General features: G+C 50.8%; 1 protein-coding gene across 1 annotated transcript; it reads left to right on the forward strand.

Moving 5' to 3' along the window:
• Window positions 1-3,002: 3,002 nt before the first annotated feature.
• CCR7 (C-C motif chemokine receptor 7) lies at window positions 3,003-13,450 on the forward strand. Its single transcript, XM_065897285.1, has 3 exons — window positions 3,003-3,058; window positions 8,562-8,611; window positions 11,438-13,450. Exons 1-3 carry the CDS (start codon window positions 3,049-3,051, stop codon window positions 12,515-12,517), a joined length of 1,140 nt encoding a protein of 379 aa, XP_065753357.1. The 5' UTR covers window positions 3,003-3,048; the 3' UTR covers window positions 12,518-13,450.
• The last annotated feature ends 715 nt before the right edge of the window (window positions 13,451-14,165 follow it).

A 14,165-nucleotide genomic window follows, 5' to 3' on the forward strand; every position in this document is an offset into this window, starting at 1 on the left:
TATGTGGAAATTAAACAAAACACTCCTAAATAACCAATGGGTCAAAGAATAATTTACAAGGGAAGTTGGAAAATACTTTGAGATGAATGAAAATGAAAACACAGCATATAAAAACCTATGGGATGAAGCTGAAGCAGTGCTTAGAGAGAAATTTACAGCTATAAATGCCTATACTAGAAAAAAGGAGAAAGATCTCAAGTAAAGAACCTAACCTTTTACCTTAAGAAATCAGGACAAAAGGAGAAAACTAAACCTAAATCAAGCAGAAGGAAGGAGATAACAAAGAGTAGAATGGAAATAAGTGAAATAGAGAATAGGAAAAAAATAGAGAAAATCAATAAAACCAGAAGTTGATACATTAAAAAGATCTGCAAAATTGACAAACCTTCAACTAGAGTTACCCTGATACCAAAACCACAAAAATCACAAGAAAATAAAACTATAGACCAATATCTGCACTAAATATAGATTCAAAAATCCTGGCCAAATCCAGCAACATATAAAAAAAGAAATTATACACCATGACCAAGTGATTTATCCCAAGAATTTAAGGTTGGTTCAACATACAAAAATCAATCTCTGTTATACACCATATTTAATAGAATAAGGACAAAATACGATCTTTTCAATGGACATAGAAAAGGCATTTGACAAAATCCAACAAACTAGGAATAGAAGGGAATATACACGATACTCAAAATGAATCAAAGATAAATGTCAGAGATAAAACCCTTAGAAGAAAGCATAAGAATAAATCTTCATGAACAGGAATTAGGCAATGGTTAAATGTGACACAAAAAAGCACAAGTGACAAAAGAAAAATAATTTGACCTCAAAATTTTAAGGTTTTGTGCTTCAAAGGTCACCATCAATAAAGTGAAGGCAATCCACAGAATTGGAGAAAATATTTACAGATCATATATCTGATAAAGGACTTGTATCCAGAATATATAAAAAAACTCTTACAACTCAACAGTAAAAAAAAAAAACCAATTTAAAAATGGGCAAAGGATTTAAATAGACATTTCTCCAAAGAAAATTTATAAATGGTCAATAAGCACATGAAAAGGTACTCATTATCATTAGTCATTAGGATAATGCAAATTAAAACCACTTAACGCCCACTAGGATGGCTAGAATCAAAAGAAAAAAAAAACAGACAATAACAAATTTTGTTAAGGATGTGGAAACTTCATATATCGCTGATGGGAATGTAAAATGGTGATGCCATTTTGGGAAAAGTTTGACAGTTCCTCCGAATGTTGAACATGTAGTTACCATATGACCTGGCAATTTTCTCCTAGGCATGTATTCTAGAGAAAAAGAAACATATGTCCACACAAAAACTTGTATATGAATGTTCCTAGCAGCATTATTCATCATAGCCAAAAAGTGGAAACAACCCAAATATCTAACTGAAGATGGATAAACAAATAGAGTATTGTTTGTATGGATATCATACAATGGAACATTACTGGACCATAAAAAGGAATGAAATATTAATATATACTACAACATGGAAGAACCTTGAAAACATTATGCTAAGTGAAAGAAGCCAGACACAAAGGCCACATATAGTATAATTCTATTTATGTGAAGTGTCCAGAATAGGCTAATCTATAAAGACAGAAAGTAGATTTGTTGTTACCAGGGGCTGGGGGTGGGGTTGGAGGGGATATGGGGAGTCTTCACTAATAAAGAGGAGGGTGTTACAGGAGGGAGTGATTTAAAATGTTCTAGGGGCTTCCCTGGTGTTCCAGGGGGTAAGACTCCACACTCCCAATTCAGGGGGCCTGGGTTCGATCCCAGGTTGGGGAACTAGATCCTGCATGCCACAACTAAGATCCGCATGCTGCAACTAGAAGTCCACTTGCCGCAACTAAAAAAACATCCCGCATGCCACAACAAAGATCCCACGTGCCGCAATTAAGACCCAGCACAGCCTAAATAAATAAATAAACATTTTTTTAAACTAAAAAAGTAAATAAATAAAATAAAATAAAATGTTCTAAAATTGATTTTGGTGACAGCTGTACAACTCTGTGAATATACAACACCACCCAAAAAAACCTGACTGGTACACCTTAAAAGGTTGAGTTAATCTGTGAATTATAATTCAATAAAGTTGTCATTAAAAAAGGAAAGGAAAAACAAACTTATGGTTACCAAAGGGGAAAGGTAGAGGCAGGGGGAGGGATAAATTAGGAGTGTGGGATTAACATATACATGCTACTATATACAAAATAGATAATCAACAAGGACCTACTGTATAGCACAGGGAACTCAACTCAATCTTCTGTAATAACCTATCTGGGAAAAGAATCTGAAAAAGAATGGATGTATGTATACGTCATCGGCTGTACACCTGAAACTAACACAACGTTGTAAATCAACTCTACTCCAATATAAAAGAAAAACTAAATTTTTAAAAAAGAAAACAAAATTAAAAAAAAAAAAAAAAAAGAAAGAGAAGAGGTGAGGGAAGAGAAAAGAAGGAAGGAGAAAAGAAACATCCCGGCACATCCCTCCCCTTCTACCTCCCATCATCTGTCAGTGCCGCCCATTGACCAAACCTACCCAAAACCCAGAGGGCAAAGTAGTTTGGGAAATGTAGTCCCTTGTGACATTGAGCAGGGCAAAGGAAGGATGGGGGCACATCTCTCACTTATCTCTTGACTCCCTGGCACATGGTACTAGGCTAAAAACATTTGTGGAATCACTGAATGGCCCCTGTTCCCCTGCCTTGGGCTGGGCCCCTAGTCTACACAGGGGGCTTTTTGAATGTAAATGACCCGATGATTCATGATCCTATGGCCGGTGAGTGGGCCGTCACTCTCTGTCACCTTCTCATACCCCTCATATCCCTATGGTCCCACGAGGCACCTGAGTCCAGACCCTTAGTGGAGCTGGATTGGACGGAGGAGCAGAGGTGGGAGGGGCAGGGAAGAGGGTGGTTCCTCTCACAGCTTAAAAGGGGCTTGTACGACTTCCTCCCCAGACAGAGGCCGGGCACAATCTTCCTGTGTGGTTTCAGCTGCCGAGAGTGTCATGGACCTGGGTGAGTGAGCCTCCCCCGTGTGAGAGAAAGCAGTACCAGCGTCACCTGGACACCCAGGCTGACTTTGTGGGATGGGGATGGAGGGTGGGGGTGGAAGGCCTAGGGGAGCCTCCCAGAGAAGTGAGGTGGCATTGCTGGGAATTAGTGGCTGCTCCCAGAGAGTACCACCCTGTTCTCCCAGGCATGGAGAGTGCACCTTTCAGACCTGGGGAAGGGGCTAACCATTGGTTCCAGGAAAGATAAGGGGGGGTCACATCTTCCAAGAACAGTAGGGACTGCAGAAGGCGGCAGGGCTGGGGTTGGTGGAAATCTGGACAGCACCTGTTCTGTCTCAGCCTGGGGTGATGAGGGAGGCTCTCAGGGACCTGTTTCATCAGGGAAATTTCTCCTTGGAGGGCTCAGGACCCTCCACTCGCCCTCCGATTCCCACCTTTCTCCCAGGCTAAATAGGAATGAGAATGTCTGCTCTTTTAAGGTTATAACAAGGAGCAGATTAAAGGCAAGTGCATTGTGTACATGACACTACACACAACGCAATGCACGCTGTGCTTATTGTCTGTCTGCTGCATGTCCCACGGGCAAGCTGTTGCCTCTTGCTGGTTAAATGTTGGGTGGACAACACTAAATGAGACCACAAGGAGCCTTCAGCTGGGAGAAGTCACAGCCAGGGCTTCCAGCACAGCCCCCAGCCTCACTTAATCACTTTTTCTACCCAGGAAAATGATTCATCCCTTTCAAAAGTCTAATCTCGGTCTTAACCAGAGGGAGTCCAAGGGAAGCCCCGAGGAGGTTCTGGGAGTGTTTATAAATCTGAGCTGAGGAGTCAGACCCGCCTGAGGCTACGAAGGCCGGGTTCTCACCGGCAAACAGCACCACGGCAGCCTCAAAGCCGCAAGGGGTTGGCTTTAAAAAGTGAAGGTTCCCGTTCACTCTCTGCTGTCCTCACAACCCGACCCACCACACCACAGCCTCTTGCCTTCATGTCTGCTTTTTCCACCCACCCAGAACCCTGGGTGGACCCAGCAGACAGATCTTAAAGGGCTAAAGTGACCGTCCCACACACCGACTGAGAACCCCTGGAAGCCAGGGTCTGATTCTTGCACCTCTGATTCCCAGGTGCTTTGGGGGTATGAGCAGAAAATGTTTGTGGAATGAATGAGTGAATGAATGAATGGCATCAAGAACTCTGATTTCAGTTTTTAAAAATCTCTTCCGGGCTTCCCTGGTGGCGCAGTGGTTGAGAGTCCGCCTGCCGATGCAGGGGACACGGGTTCGTGCCCCGGTCCGGGAAGATCCCACATGCCGCGGAGCGGCTGGGCCCGTGAGCCATGGCCGCTGAGCCTGCGCGTCCGGAGCCTGCGCTCCGCAATGGGAGAGGCCACAACAGTGAGAGGCCCGCGTACCGCAAAAAAAAAAAAATTCTCTTTCAACTTCCCCTCCTCCCAGCAGCTTGCCGTCTAATCCCACTCCCCAGACAACCAGCCCCACTAACCACCGTCCCAGAATGCAGCCCTCATCCCCTGGAGACCCCAATCCTGCCTCTTGGTTTGACCTCTGTGAAGGAAACCAAGCAGGTCCCCGTGGTGCGCTGGTAAAGGCTAGAGAACCGGCTCCCCAGAGCAGACTCTGACATGTAGTGCTTGTCAATTTCCATAGTGTAAAGTCTTCCACCATAGCTGACTTCAAGCCGTCAGCCGATTTCAAGCCATGAAATGACTGAGCACAGAGTCGGAGAGAGGTGTACACCACTGGCTCGATGAGCCCTCAAGAGCAGCCCCAGCACAGCACGGGGCAGGGGGGGTCTCCTCCCAGGACTAGGTTTGGGGGTGCTAGACTCACAGGTGTTAATGCAGGGAGGGAGGTCCCTTTAATGCAGGAAACCTCTGATGCAGGAAAAGGGATGTTCTTACTGCCTCACTCAATTCAAGAAAGCCCCAACGGCTGGCCAAGCCCTAAATACTGGTAGGAGGGGACACCACTGAGACACTTTGCTCAGATCAGACTCCAGGCCGTTGGTAGGACGGGTGGGCCACGAAGGATCTGTTTCTCTCTCTTTGTCAGCCCAGCAGGGAGCCCAAGGTGGGTGAGGGGCAAAGTTTCTGTTACACAAAATGAAAACGCCGAACCCGGGCTGAGTTGGCCTTTTTCATGATTTGAATGAGCAGCCCCAAGACACCTTCCCCATCTTCAAGAAGTGGGGCCTAAGACTTCGGTTAGAATTTTCCAAAGCAGAGAAGAGAAAAATGAGCTGTTAAGATACTCATCTCTCACAGCTCAGCCAGAGATGGCGGCAGATGGGGATGCTAAAGAGATTCAGGGCCAATCCCTCCTGGCCTTTGGGGAGCCTGGCTGGGGAGGAAGGGAACCCTGCAGCCTGGGGGAGCTGTTGGGAAATCTCTCCTCTTTGCTTGGTACTTTCAGTCAACTGTCATTGATGGAGGAATTCAGGCAGGACCAGTCTGGTGGGGGAGGGACACATATGTCAATAAGCCACCGCAAGAGAGGGAGAGAGAGTGCTGATGGGCTAAGAGCAGGGCGATTGTGAAATCTAAAAAAACGAACAATGAATGTGAGTCAGGGGAGCATTTAAGTTGGGTTTTACAGGACGTGTAGGAGTTATCAAACCAGAAAACAAGGAGCAAGGGGCCCAGGATGCGGCAGGGATAGCAGACTCAATGGCTCAATTGTAAATGAGGGAATGGGAGTAGATGTAGTAAGTGGAGGGCAGTGAAGTGATTCAGAGGGTACAAGCCCCACCTAAAGGTATCCAAATCCAATTTTTTGCGAACTCCATGTAGCCAAACAGAATATCCTGGAGATTCAGCCTGCAGGCTCCCAGCTGGTCAGCTCTGACAAAAGCTAATAGAGACAAGAAAGAAGCAAGTTGAGGAGGGTGTAAAGGACCTGGCCGTGCCAAGGAGGAAGGGAGAAAGGGAGGCAGGAGGGACAGGCAAGGGCCAATCTTTAAGATTCCGTGTGGCACTGCTAAAAATTTGGGCTTTTTGATGAAAGCAATGGGGCGCCAATGAAGATTTTTCTTTTTCAATTATGTGAGTTAAATAACGTGATCTGTGTTTCAGAGGAGCTCCGTGGCAGCAAAGCCTTATGTTGGGGTAGAAGGGCGGGGCAGATCTGAGATGTTAGGAAGTGGAAGCAGCAGAACTGGGTGGCCAATCCTCACTCTTCTCCAATGGGATGGAGGGGAGTGAGGATTCCCTTTATGCTCCACAGAGGTCTCTATACACAGCAGCCTCAACAGAAAGGAAGTAATGAGAGCTCATTAAAAAAATCTCAGATCCATCTCTTAGCAGCTGTGTGACCCCAGACAGGTGACCTAACCTCTCTGAGCCTCTATTTTCCGGAATATGGAATGAGCCTCACAAGGGGTAACTCACAGGATGTTAGGAGGGAGAGGAACATAAAGCCTGAGAGGCAGCATTGAAGAGCATTTAGGAGTGTGGTTTCTGAAATTAGATGGATTCAAAGCCCAGCTCCACTACCAGATGGTTGTGTGACTCTGGGAAAGTTACTCATCTCTAGTTTCTCTCACTGGGAGCTAAGGTTGGAGTTCTAGGGAATTTCCTTTTCGTTGTGATCATTACTAGAAACTCAAGAACTCAGAAAATACCCAACACATAAGTCAACCACTCCTCAGCCCTTGAGATTCCCAACTTCTCTGGTCCCACTCAAGCTGCTGCCCAAAGCGAGTTACTTTATGACTTTGTAACAGACAGAAGTAAACTGAGTCAAGGCTGTTGACCAGGCGGCCTCTGCCACACACCTGAGTACCCCTAAGTTCCTGTTTGGTCACCTTTCTTGAAAACGACCTATTCTGGTCCTAGAAGATCCCTGCTCGACGACCCTCTCCAACACACCCGGAAGGAGACCTCACATACACACACCCTCCAGCCCTCCCTCCATACCCCTCCCCCAGCCAGTGGCAGAAGGACTGAGACGGGGCCAGGAAAGGGGGTTGATGGAGTGAACTAGAAACACAACTCATGCTCCTCGTATTTCACCGTTGTGACATCAAAACCTTGCGGTTTCTCAGTTCTCACTGACAGTCAGAGCAGGCTTTCTCTAGAGTAACCGAAAGACGTGTATGTGTTTAAAGAAACCTCGAGCGCTTCACATCAAAATGAGTCAACGGAGGAAGGGCAGCTCATTGGACCATGAAGAGAGTGTGCTTAAGGGTAGAGATGTGGACTCAAACTCAAGCTCAGGGGCTCACGGGTCAATTTGGCAAGGAAGGGGAATGAGAGAGGGGAGCCATGATGTTGTACAGAGATCCATTCCCACCCAGGACTGCAAATACTCAGGTGCAAGCTGGGGACAACGGGACAGTGGATGCCTGTCCCCAGAAACAGAAGACACAACTAGAAAGCCAGGTCCAAGTAAACAGTGGAAGGCTTGACTGCCACGCTCGGCATCAGGGCGTCATCCTTAGGGCTGCGTAGAGAGGTCCTTGGGGCTGGGTAGAGAGGTCCTAATTTAGGAAGAGGGCAGAGTGGGGGTCGGCATCAGAGCTATGCTTTAGGAAGACGCAGCTAGCAGTAGCATTCAGTATAACTTGGGAGAAATGCCTGTTTATTTATGTGGCTCGATGCCCTTCTTCCTTCCCCTAAGACTCCCCCAAGCCCAGAATCCCTGCCCTAGGCACGCTCCCTGGAGCACAATGCCAATTTGGGTGTCGTGCCACAAAATTTCCAGCAGGTGGCGCTGTGGCCAAGCACACAGACTCGCTGAGCCTGTGATGTTGCCTCTAGGAGGAAGCAGAATCCCTTGTTCGCCGGAGGGAGGCCCCCAGCCTCCAGAAAGTGCTAGAAGCAGGATCCCAAGGATCTGCTAGAAGCAGGATCCCAAGATCAGGAGGATCTACTGACCCTCCTGAGACTGGAGGTGCGGTGGACCAACAAGTCCTGCCTTGTAGTCATTCCCGGCATCACAGTTACTGACTCTTTCCTGTGGTCTGGTCCAGTTAGGGGAAGGGAGGCTACAAAGGTGAAGAGGGCACAGCTCCCAGACTGTTAAGTGAGATACGATTTCTATATAAACCACCCTATGATCTGTCCCCCCTGCTCAGCGTTTGGAGAAAATAAGTTCCAGTTCCAGCCCTCGGCTCAGCCACAAAGCAGGACTGAGCAGCCAGGGCCCACATTAGGCCTTGTGAGAACCTGGGGCCTCAGCCTGCCGTTCAGCCTTGAGGGGTGGTCTGGGCCAAGATGGACTTTCCAATTCCAGAAGAGGCCCTGAAGGGCCAAGAAGAGGGGAGGGGCTGCCCTGCATTCCGATCCCGCCCCTTTCTGGGACCCCTTATGGAGGGGAGGCGGGGAGGGCAGTGAGGCTGGGCAGCTGGCCAGGTGCTCCAAGGCACAATCTGGTTCTCATGTTCTCAAACATGGTGTCTGGAGAATATGATGAAAGTCCCCTGGCTTTGTGGCTTTCTGTCATAACAAAGAGCCATCCCTGCCAAGCAATAACTTTCTCACCTTGTCTCCTGCAGGGAAGCCAATGAAGAGCGTGCTGGTGGTGGCCCTGCTCGTCATCTTCCAGGTAGGTGTCCCACCAAGAAAAGCTCCGTTCCCTCTCCCATACGCCCCTCCCCAAGCCTGGTCCTTCCGAAGCCCAAGCCCTGGGTTCTGGTGGAGACGCTGGGCATTTGCCAGAAAGACCCAGACACAAATTTGTCATTCGTTAAGCTGATGGCCACCCCTCCTCTCCATCTGCTGAGTGACCCTAGAAAGCCACGGATGTTCTCCAACATTCCTTTACTCCATTTCCATTAAAACATGGGAGAAAGCAAGTTACCCCACCTTCCCCACCCCACTTCCAATATCCCCATCCCGGAGACAGAAAGATGGACTCCCGAGTTCTTGGAGAGAGTTCTTTGCTTTGCAAAAAGGTTCCTGGGTTTTGCACATATGTGTCCACGCCCACACATGTAAATCTTCATGTGTGAGCTGAGAAAAGAACCTGTGGCCTGGTGGCTGGTAACTATCCTATCGCCCCAAACCTGTCTCCCTCCTCCACCCTCCAGCCAAAGGCTCCCCTCGAAGCCCCAGTTCCCTTCTGTGAAATAGAGCCTGGCCTGAGCCTCACTATGGGGGAGGATGGAAGCACATCCTTTAGAGGGGCCCAGAGCGCTGTAGGAGCAAAGATCCCCAGTTTACAGGTTTCAGCGTCTCAACCCCAGCTGTGGAGACAGAAAATCTGTGCCCAATCAAGTGCCAGAGTTAGAAGAAACTAACTCGTGAAGTCGACTCTCCCCCGTTTGCTGGGGTTGGGAGCTCTCTTGGAGGGGGAGGGGGGGCTGAGGTAGGAGCTGGAGAGGCAGCACTTCAGAATTTGGCTCTTGCCCAGGTCTGGAAGCCAAAGGGGCAGCTTTCCAGGAGCTCCGGCCAGAGGCAGGCCCCAAGTTGGGCACTGTTCCCGAAACCCCATCCCAGAGGCCCCCTGGAGCTTGGGCTGTAGCCCACAGCTTGGCGCCCTTCCCCAGCACCACTCCCTCCCCTCTCTCTCCCCTGTTTCCAGGACTCCGGAGGGGCTGGAAGGTTGGGGAGGGGATAAGGGACAGCTGGGCGAATCCTTCTCTTTACTTGAGGGGATGGATTCCGCTCAGATGGGGCAGGATGTGGTGGGGCTTGGGGCTGCAGAGACACATCAAGCCTGGTGGCCCCTGGTACAGGGGGTGGATACTAAGCAGGGAAAGAGAAGGCAGAATGGGGTGGTGGGGAACACAGGTCACCACCTGTGGCTGGGTATACTGCCCTCCAAGGCCCAGAGCCCCCTTATGTCCAGGAACCCTGGACCTGAGGCCTTGGACATTATCCTGGGCGGCCAAGGGCAGCCAGCCTCTTCCAGGCCTCCCAGGCTGCAATCATGCCCGGAAAAGAGAAAAGTGGTTGCCACTGACTTTTCTTCTCAAGATAGCAATGCCCAAAAAAGCTCCTGGGCGTGATTTGGTCCTTGCCCTCTTGCCAAGCAGAATAGCGATGAATCCAGAATTTGGAAGTGAGAAAGAGACAGGATACAGGGAAGTCAGGAGACTGGGTTCCCCTTCTGGCTGAGCAACCTTGAACAAGCCACATCGCTTCTCCAAGAGCCCCTCTTTCCTCATCTCTACACTCCCTCCAGTTCCCCAATTGCATGAAAATCCGTCATGTCGAGCTGCCCAGGGCCCCATTCCCAGAGGAGGGACCAGGAGCTTCGTGAGGCAGTCTTCCAGCCCAGCTCCCAGCCCCGCACGGCTTAGCCAGCCCGAGTGCCCTCCTTCATTGATAAAATCACAGCAGGCTGCCTGAACCTTCACCCTGCCTCGCAGATAGGCTAAAAAAAGCCCTGAGCAGCTGAGCCCTGCTGACTGGGATCTGCCAGAAGATACAGCAAGGAAGAAAGAGGAGAGAGGTGCGGGGAGAGGGTTCGAGGATGGAGGGAGGGTGGAGACAGGGCCATGCTTCCTTCCTGGGCCCGAGAGGACTCAGTCACGGCTGAGGCTGTGGCCCCACCATCCACTTGGGCCTGCATCACCTGAGCTTCTGCCTCATGCTGGGTGCTGTTTCCCGGGCCGCACGGATCCATAAGTCTTCAAGTCACTGACCACCCCTGATCACGGCAGCTTGCCCCAAACCAGGGCTTTCTGGCCTCTTAATAGAGCTTTGCCTTCCTCTCTTCTCACTCCAGCCCTCCTCAACCTTAGCCCAAGTGGATTTTCCCTCAAAAACTGGAGTATTTTTGTAGGCCCCCTCCCCTGGAAAGTTCTTTCTACCAGGTTCCAAAGGAGGCTCAAAAAGAAAGACACACGACCCCACTTTCCTGGAGTTTCCAATGGGCAAAATAAAACCTCCATGGAGACGAAATGATGCCAGAATCGAGTTAGGACCCTCACAACAACCATGTGGAGGAGATAGTATTTATCTCCATTTCACAGATGAGAAAACTGAGTCTTAGGGAGAATGGAGTGTATTTAACAAGCCCAAGGCTCATTTGGCCCCAAAGCCCAGACTATTTCTAGTCCACCGTTAACACCTGTTAAGGTCAAGTCTCTCAGAAGAGTTGGCAAAATCAGACACTTGCTCCTTATTAGAAAGGCAGAATCCCAGGCTCCACCCCAGCCCACTAAATCATCTGAACAAGATCCCCGAGTTCATGTGCATGTTAAAATATGAGAAGCACTGATTTCAAATGAAAGGAACACCCGGAAAGTTTAGAAAAACAGATTCCTGGGCCCCAGTCCCTGAGATTCTGGTTCAGTGGGTCTCACACAGGGTCCGAGAATTTGCAGGTGATGCTAACTGCGCCTGAAACCACTGCTCTGGCCGATCCCACAGCAGTGAGATTGAGACCCACTCAGCTAAGCTGGATCGTGTTCCCTCCCCACAGGTGTGCCTGTGCCAGGATGAGGTCACGGACGATTACGTCGGAGACAACACCACAGTGGACTACACGCTGTACGAGTCCGTGTGCTTCAAGAAGGACGTGCGGAACTTTAAAGCCTGGTTCCTCCCGGTCATGTACTCCATCATTTGCTTCATGGGCCTGCTGGGCAACGGGCTGGTCATGCTGACCTACATCTATTTCAAGAGGCTCAAGACCATGACCGATACCTACCTGCTCAACCTGGCCGTGGCGGACATCCTCTTCCTCCTGACCCTTCCCTTCTGGGCGTACAGCGCGGCCAAGTCCTGGGTCTTCGGGGTCCACGTTTGCAAGCTCATCTTTGGCATCTACAAGATTAGCTTCTTCAGCGGCATGCTTCTGCTTCTATGCATCAGCATCGACCGCTATGTCGCCATCGTCCAGGCCGTCTCGGCCCACCGCCACCGTGCCCGCGTCCTTCTCATCAGCAAGCTCTCCTGCGTGGGCATCTGGCTGTTGGCCGTGGTGCTCTCCAGCCCAGAGCTGCTGTACAGCGGCATTCAGAGGAGCAGCACTGAGCCAGCACTGCGGTGCTCCCTCATCACCGAGCGCGTGGAGGCCCTGATCACCATCCGGGTGGCCCAGATGGTGGTAGGCTTTCTGATCCCCCTGGTGGCCATGAGCTTCTGCTACCTCCTCATCATCCGCACCCTGCTCCAGGCGCGCAACTTCGAGCGCAACAAGGCCATCAAGGTGATCATTGCCGTGGTCGTGGTCTTCGTAGCCTTCCAGCTGCCCTACAACGGGGTGGTCCTGGCCCAGACGGTGGCCAACTTCAACATCACCGGCGGCACCAGCTGCGAACTCAGCAAGCAGCTCAACATCGCCTACGATGTCACCTACAGCCTGGCCTGCATCCGCTGCTGTGTCAACCCTTTCTTGTACGCCTTCATCGGCGTCAAGTTCCGCAGCGACCTCTTCAAGCTCTTCAAGGACCTAGGCTGCCTCAGCCAGGAGCGGCTCCGGCAGTGGTCCGCCTGCCGGCACGCCCGGCGGTCCTCCATGAGCGTGGAGGCTGAGACCACCACCACCTTCTCCCCATAGGAGGCTCCTTTGCCTGGACTAGAGGGACGTCTCCCGGGGCCCCTCAGACTGGGGGCAGATGAACCAACAGCTGCTGAGGGAAAGGCCGTTCTGGCCATTGAGTTTTATCTCGTGGTGAAAACCCAAGCCACAGAAGACAGATGAAACCCAACCCTAGCTAGCTACCTCAACCAAGGCTGCAAAGAGACGTGGTTGATAAGCTATCCCAGATCCTGCAACACTCCGAAACCAAGGCCGTTGTCCCCCAAACCCCAAACGAGAGGTGAAAGTCAAGAAGCGGTTCACACCTCCTGGAGTGAAAGGGCAGAGGCATCGGTGAGATCTAGGGTGGTGGAAGAGGCCTGGCCATTGTTCCCATCGATCTTCTAGAAAGAAGTCCTCCCTGAGACTCAGAGTGAGGGCTTCCAGAAAGTAAGGCTTTGTCCCCAAGACCAGAGACAGTGGGGCAACTTCTCACCTGTGCAGGGGAAGGGGGATGCCAGTGGGTCAAACTAACGCTCTGAATCCCTCCCTCCATCTCTCTTTTCTCCTGTCATCTGAGCCAGCGAGAAACGGCAGCTTCCATGGCCCCTCACCAGCCACCTTTCCTCAGGCTCTCCACGCTGAAGGGGTGTGGTGTTTCCCACAGGCCAGGCCTGGCCACAGCCATTTTCCCAGCCAGGGCGCTGGGGCAGGGATGACTCGTGGCTGGCCCTTCTCAGGTCTCAGCTCTGCTAGGAAGCAGGCAGAAGGCAGGGAGAAAGTTTAGGGGCCAGGGGTGGGGACGACGCTGGCTGCCGCCAGCCAATGAGCTCCTTCTTTGTTCTTTGCCACGGGGACAAAAATCTCTCATCCTGTTCTGCTTTCAATTCATTAAGAGAGCACATTTTACTCATACACAAATAAAAGTTTTCCCTTGAGGAAACAACAGCTTGAAAAGAAAGGGAAAAAAAATTCTTGGTAAATGGCAAATGAGTGTGTTCTTGTTTTGCAAACCCCACGCCCCACCTGACCACCCCCATCCCTTTCCTCCCCCAGGCTTCATTGTTCAGAGATGCTCAGAGCCACGAGGTCTGCTGAGCTATGCTCCGAGCCCTTCCAATGACACAGGCCCACGAGGCTGAACAAGGCAGGAGGGGCAGAAGGGCAGGGTGTCCAGCTTGCAAACACCCTTCTGGAGCTCACAGGACGGGACCCAAGCCTGTGAGGTCAGCAGTGACCCAGAGACACGGTCTGAGCTGAGCTTTAGAAAGAACCAAGTTATCTCTTTAACCTCTATGGCTGGGAACTCTCCCTGACCCTTAGCAGCATTTACACACTGTCCTGTTCATCTGTCCCCACTCAGTCTGGAACTGGAGCCCCTGACCCTTGGTCAGTCCCCCTGAGCTCCCAAAACTGGTGTTTAGAGGGAGGGCCTCTCCCTGACACCCATCTACCACGGCATCCTGGATCCGGGGGGCTTGGGATGGGACCTGTGTGATAGGCTGCACCCTTTGCCGGATGCTTAATCACCAGGTCGGCCCTTGACCCTCCCTGGCCGCTACTGCAGCAACGGCCTTCTGTGGTGTGGACATCCCGGAGGGGCGTGGATGGAGGAACAGCCACTGTCCCCACCACAGGCCCAGGATCCATGTCACTGGGTGCCCTGATGCCTGCCCAGTCCCCGACT

The sequence above is a fragment of the Phocoena phocoena genome, chromosome 19 (assembly GCF_963924675.1).
Source record: "Phocoena phocoena chromosome 19, mPhoPho1.1, whole genome shotgun sequence".
NCBI lineage: Eukaryota > Metazoa > Chordata > Mammalia > Artiodactyla > Phocoenidae > Phocoena > Phocoena phocoena.